The sequence below is a fragment of the Dipteris shenzhenensis genome, chromosome 17 (assembly GCF_047967505.1).
Source record: "Dipteris shenzhenensis isolate YYH24624 ecotype China chromosome 17, Dip_SZ_1.0, whole genome shotgun sequence".
NCBI classification, from domain to species: Eukaryota; Viridiplantae; Streptophyta; class Polypodiopsida; order Gleicheniales; family Dipteridaceae; genus Dipteris; species Dipteris shenzhenensis.
Genome location: NC_141612.1, coordinates 24,102,138 through 24,108,137, shown reverse-complemented (window position 1 = coordinate 24,108,137; position 6,000 = coordinate 24,102,138). Strand labels below are relative to the sequence as shown.

Sequence of the window (6,000 nt, the reverse complement as noted above, 5' to 3'; positions counted from 1 at the left end):
CATAAAACAAGCCTTGTTCTTTTCTGTGCCGGTCTGTTGCAGCTGGAAATATTTGTTGTGTTGCGAAGCAATCAGAAGTATAAATTCCTCATCATGTAAAGTTGAAATGCATGCACAACCCAGGCAAGCCATCCGCTCCTTCTGGATACTCAAAACAAACTTGAGTTGACAGTTGAACTGATGCAATGAAATAGAAAGTGCATCTAACAACTGAACCTTCAAGAGTAACACACAACAAACCCCATTGTGTCTACATGATGTTGAATTATGATATGTTGCATACAGAGCGTTGCCAAGAGCTACAAAGAATACAACACATTAAAGAAACTATCGATTTAACGTCCATTCAGCAGGACTAAAGAGGCAGAAGACATGAATGGAATGGGACAATTGCAATGCTACAACCTTTTCCTGAATGGAAAAGGTCGAGTCTGGAAAAGCTCATCATTCTGATGCTTACAAGAGAGGATAGCTATTAATGCTCGCTTTTCCTTCAATCTTTTCCAGTAAGACCTACGAAGTTTTCTTTTCCGCCTCCTGATGTGGGATCTCAACCAAGTGGAATAATTCCTACCCTCCTTGCAAACTATGAAGTCTTTCAAATCATCAAAACGCTCTGTGTCAGTATTTTCCTCCCTCTTTTCTCTCCTTAGCATTTCTTCAAAAAAGCTATTTTGGCCATTTGAATTGCCCATCTTCTGCAAAACTGGTTTGTAAATCCCAATGCTTGGATTTTTCTGAAGATTCAAGGGGTTTACAATGCTCCTATCCCGCTTTTCATCTAGCCTGCAAAACAAATATAATAGGAAACTTTTTACAAAAACTTAGACACAGCAGCAAAGTCTTATGTCATTTTAGCGTAAATGACTTTAAGATACAGCAAATTTGATATGGCATACTAACAAATAATCAAATCCTCAAATAAGCTCAAAATTAAAAGGTAATAACAGAATCACCTTACCATACCGATACAAAGTGATACAAAAAAATCAACAATAAACCATGAAAGCATCCTTATTAAACACGCATATGGTCAAACATATTTCACCTTCCTATATTGAAGCCAATACAAAACTTTTCAGAAAGGAAAAAAACAAGGGGGAAAAAGAAAACCGGTACTCCAGAACAGGAACAAAGATTTCTGAGCTCAGTAAAATGAACATCATTGAACACAACGAACACAACTAAATTCATCAAATATGGTTGATTCAATTAGATCATTGAGGAGCCTAAAACAAGAAGCTGCTCCTCACCTCCATGCTAGCCGCTTCCACCATCGTCCTTCATCTTCCCAGCTCTCCTTCCTCCCACTGCTTACTCCCAGCCTCTTCTCGCTGGGTCTGTCTACCCATCATGGGCAGTAGGAGTCCTCCCATCCCCCTTGCGTCCACTTCTTGCTCCCCCACTCCCAGTTCAACCTTCCGCAAGCGCGCTTTCTTCCACCTTGTCCCTCCCATTTCTGCTCATCTTCCCCATCCTTGTCTGTGTTTTCCTTCAGCTCCCCTCACCTCAGTTTCAGCAGCCTACAGGCGCTGTCTTTTTTGCTTCTTGTTCCCACTTCCTCTCGTTTCACACCACCTTGGCTGTGTTCTCTCCCAGCCTCTCGCCAGCCAATCGGCTGGACTTTGAGATGCCCGGGAAACTCCAAAGCTACCAACAGGGCCTCGGGCCCACTGTAGCCCTGCAGGACCTTCGTCCTCTATGTGCCCCTAAGATAGTTGGTGGCCCTTACGGGGCCCACAGCCCTGCAGTGGTTTTTGAATGCCCTCAGGCAGCCCCACTACCTTTTTGGCAGTCCTATTTCTGCTGGGGATCCCAGCCTCAGCTCCTGCTCCCCTTCTCCCATCATCCTGCGCCCCCCCCCCCCCGCGCCCGCCCTTTATTTTTTGTCTTTCCTAGTGACTTTTTTTGCCCGCTAAGTACGAAGCTCTACATCCTTTTCTCCCTAGCTTTTCCTCCGTCCTCACAGCCCCCCTCCTTTTCCGTTTCCTTTTCACCTCTAGCTTTCCTTTTCGCTTTGCTCATAAGGACACATGGTTTGGCTCTACAGAGGAGTTTTAGAGGGCGACTTTGTTGGTCTGGCCAAAGGAGCCCACAAAGGCATTCTCAACGCCGCCACCATCAGGATTTTTCTTTCACCGAAGGATAAACAGTAGGTTTCAGCATACCATGCAAGAACTACAGTATATGTAAATAGTTGGACACACTGCCACTCTCACATCCACACTTGTGAGCTTAGCACTTGAGGGCAACCACATCCATGAGATCACAATCTATGGAAACGGGTCTTCCTCCATCTACCTCACTGAAGATCATCCAATCCTTGGTGGATTGCAGCCCTGTGTTCAAGGACCCACACTTGGTGTTTTTCACCCTTGATGCCATGGTTTCACTACGGATGATATGGACTCAACACATCATGTGCCTGAATTCTCGATTATGCTCCAATCCCCAAGCCTCCCCAAGGAATAGGGATCCATCCTCTTATCCATTGGTGATCTTTGGGCACAACTTTGGGAGGCTAACAATGGCTTTGGTACTCATTGATGATAGAGTACCGAAGATACACATGATCACGGAGGACTCTGATTCCTTGCCCGAGGAGGTGACGCCAAAGACTCTAAGCGGAGATGTGTTTGAATAGAGCGTGGAAGGCTCGTGTTAACCAAGGCAGTGCCCACATTATAGAGAGATGGTCCACGACCAAGGTCTGCTCTTGCTTCTCCAATCGCCTTAACGTGGGCATGGGCATAGTTCTAAACATACTTTTGTAATATCAAACGTTTGCAAGTATGATATGTTGGCAAACGTTGCTATTTTCTACACGCTGATAACATGTGTGGCTCAAACCCTACCCCCTAGTCTACCCACCTTAGGATGCGAAAAACCCATAGAACACACGTCATGTTCAATTTCCAAGGACCCACATTGATGCGCTGATCGGTGAGCATGGGAGAGGTTGAAGCTTGCCCTAACCTAGCGCTTGGTACAAAATGTCCATATTCAGCCAACGTTTGGACACAAGGAAGGGGAAGAAAAAGGGCAAGTACACTCTAAAGAAGCCTAGGCGAAGGCACGTCCAAGGAAGAAAGTGAGCGACTGGCTGGCTTCCAAGTATGCAATCGTATCAAACCAGGACAAGAGGTAGAGAATCCCACAAGGAATCCGGCTTCCCTAGGTTGTGAGATGGATCCCCAGCCACCTCTATAAAAAAGAACGGCCTCCCAATCTACACCTCAACCTGCCATGTGTGTAGCTCCTGCTCTATGAGCTGCTCCAACTCTATATCCTGAAACTTTTTATATTCTCGGGACAATGATGCTTTAGCACCTGCATGTGATCCTCTGCCACGCAATCCTCCTGATCAACGTTGATAACTATGAACTAGCTGCAAAGCCTGTGGTTCTCCCAAGTCCCATGCCATGTGCTACGAAATGGCCCAAAATGGAGGAGTTCAAGGGAGAAGTTGCATATTGCTGCAATGTCAGCATGCCACATCAATGGCCTTGTCAACAAAATGAGTCAGAAAATATATGAAGATGTGGTAGTACCTATGGCAGATATTTAAAAGCACTGGAAATGCTTTCGAGCTGTCTGCAAACCAACCACTTTTAAAATTCTATAGAAAATTTCTTGAATTCAGATATTAATGCACACTAATGAAATTTTTGTAGCATGGAAACTGAGAGATTTTTAGAAGGTGTGACCCATGAATCAGATTAGCTCTGAAATTATAAACTGGTAAACCTACAACAGAAAGATTCTCATATGAAAAGCCCCAAAATTCTGCATGGAAAAGCACCAAATTTTGGCCCCAATGTCTACGATAGAAAGACCCTACTCCTGATATATATAAAGCCCCAAGTTTTGACATATGGATTTTCTAATTCGGCTAACAGCCTTATATGGAGGTAGTAGACCTCAAAGAGAATAAGTGGACTGGCTTTGAGAGGCTACAAGCCATGATGCTTTCCCACATAATCCAGGTGAAGAGATGTACTCCACACGACACCATCTTAGCCGACTTTGCAGCAAGACCCCTCTACACAGATCCGTCATTCCAGATTATCACCTACTTGGATCAAGTTAGACATCTCAGCTGGACAAATGCAATCCAAGGGAGACTACTATGGATGGCCGTCTCATCATACATGCATCTTACAGCTGAAGGAGATGAGCAGTGCTGGTACACAGGAGGCTCCAAATATAGCAAAAAAGTGTTAACTGCTTTCCCATACGTACAATCCAATGTATTTAACTCACATACAAGGCTTATGAAATTTATTGAGAGTGTCTTTTACATAAAACCTACCATGTGCAAGGAGATATGAAGTATGTATTTTTCCTCTTTTCTTGACATGTTAACAAAAATTGAACTCTACTTGCCTGATTTCTTCTGTTTGCTCTAATACAATTCGATTGTGCATGCGTTTATACATCCTTGTTATCACCCGTGTTGAAGACATGAACTCATTTTGATCATATTGACTACCAAAAATAATTTCGTTATGATCATGTTGAACGTCAGAAACAAGTGACTTCTCCAAGATTTCCTCCTTGTTTGCTTCCTTGTTGATAGCATCGGAGAAACTAGTTTGCATATCCTGTGGCTTGATCAAGAAAACAATAAATTATTGCAGATTAGAATTCTCTCTCTCTCTCTCTCTCTCTCTCATATGAGGTGAAGAGATCCCAAAAAACAAATCATCATCGCTATAGATAGTTGGAAACCCACCAAGAATATAGGAACCAATGGAGTAAAAGGGTCCATAATGGATGACAGTCTTCCGCTACACAACTCACCAAGAAATATTGCAAGAGAGCTGACAACATGAAAAAAAGATCCATAATAGAAGACTTTGAATCAAATTTCGAACTCCTACCCCATGCCACTAGTAGGGATGGCCACAATCCTATTAGAAGTATCCCAACACATTCATTAAGTGACATACGTAGTAAGGATTGAAAGGTTTGAATACTCGTGGATAAGACCATCAAACCTTTAGAGTATATGGGTATACACAGCCTCTATGGTAGCATTTTCGACAAGAGACATGCTCACAAGATTAGTTATAAGCACATACTCATGAAAATGGTACCATTGATGGCTATCATCTTCGATACATGCAATACTTGACCCAGAAACCAAGATCATTGTAGCCTACATGTATGCAACAAAGTAGAATATTTTGTGATACGTAAATGTAGATACACACAACCCATTAGGTATCTAGTATGGTTGATTACCTCGTAAACCAGCACTCAACCAAGTAAAAAGAGTTCTATATTCATGCGAAGTGCTTCGATCTTATCAGAAAGAACTATCTATCTGTTCTCTGAAAACAGGCTGGTTGTTTCTGACAGCCAGCTGTTTGTCTTTTTCCCCATGATCAGCGCCTTTAGGATTGGGCAAACATGTCTTAAAGAGAGTAAAGGCAAAAGCAAGGGAATGCCATGCAACATCTGGTACAACATAGAATGCAAAGAAGCATATAGAGCATTAGCCGCAGCTCAACAAAGACCCTAAAAATTTCTTCATCTCCATGAAAGGATATTTTCAGACACGGGGAATGAATTTGGACAGATATGGTAGCACAATAACGAGACAAAATAGTGGACATCCTACCAAAGATAGAATCATACTGGTAGACATTATTGAAAAGGGTGTGAAGAAGCTTGCCAATGGAAAAGCATTTCATCCTCAGGGTTACTCGCAGAAATACTGAAATCAGAAGGGTTTTTAAAAAAAGAGTTTTCACACTCTCAAAATCTTTACTTTCTCTCTCTTTTCCCCTTGATTGGAAGCCAATTCTACACCCCTGTGGGCCTCGACAGAGGATAGTTACAAGACTGAGCTTGCCCCTCTTCCATGGACAACAGGTGTGGTTTTTCTGACTTCCTTTTGGAGTTCATTTGTCCTTTTTGAAGTTTATTATTGCTCTTTGTTGTTGGAAGCCCGTTCTTGGCCATTCAGGCTATGAATGGACACCCAATTACAGA

At 42.8% G+C, this 6,000-nt stretch overlaps 1 protein-coding gene across 1 annotated transcript in view; it reads right to left on the bottom strand.

Moving 5' to 3' along the window:
• Window positions 1–368: 368 nt before the first annotated feature.
• Window positions 369–6,000, bottom strand: part of LOC147891880 (uncharacterized) — a 58,366-nt gene continuing 52,734 nt past the window's right edge. The window contains exons 4-5 of the mRNA XM_087388527.1: window positions 4,387–4,610; window positions 369–786 (exon numbers count right to left, since the gene is read on the bottom strand). Coding sequence (XP_087244653.1) covers window positions 399–786; window positions 4,387–4,610 — 612 coding nt within the window. The 3' untranslated portion in view covers window positions 369–398. The remainder of the gene's footprint in view (window positions 787–4,386; window positions 4,611–6,000) is intronic.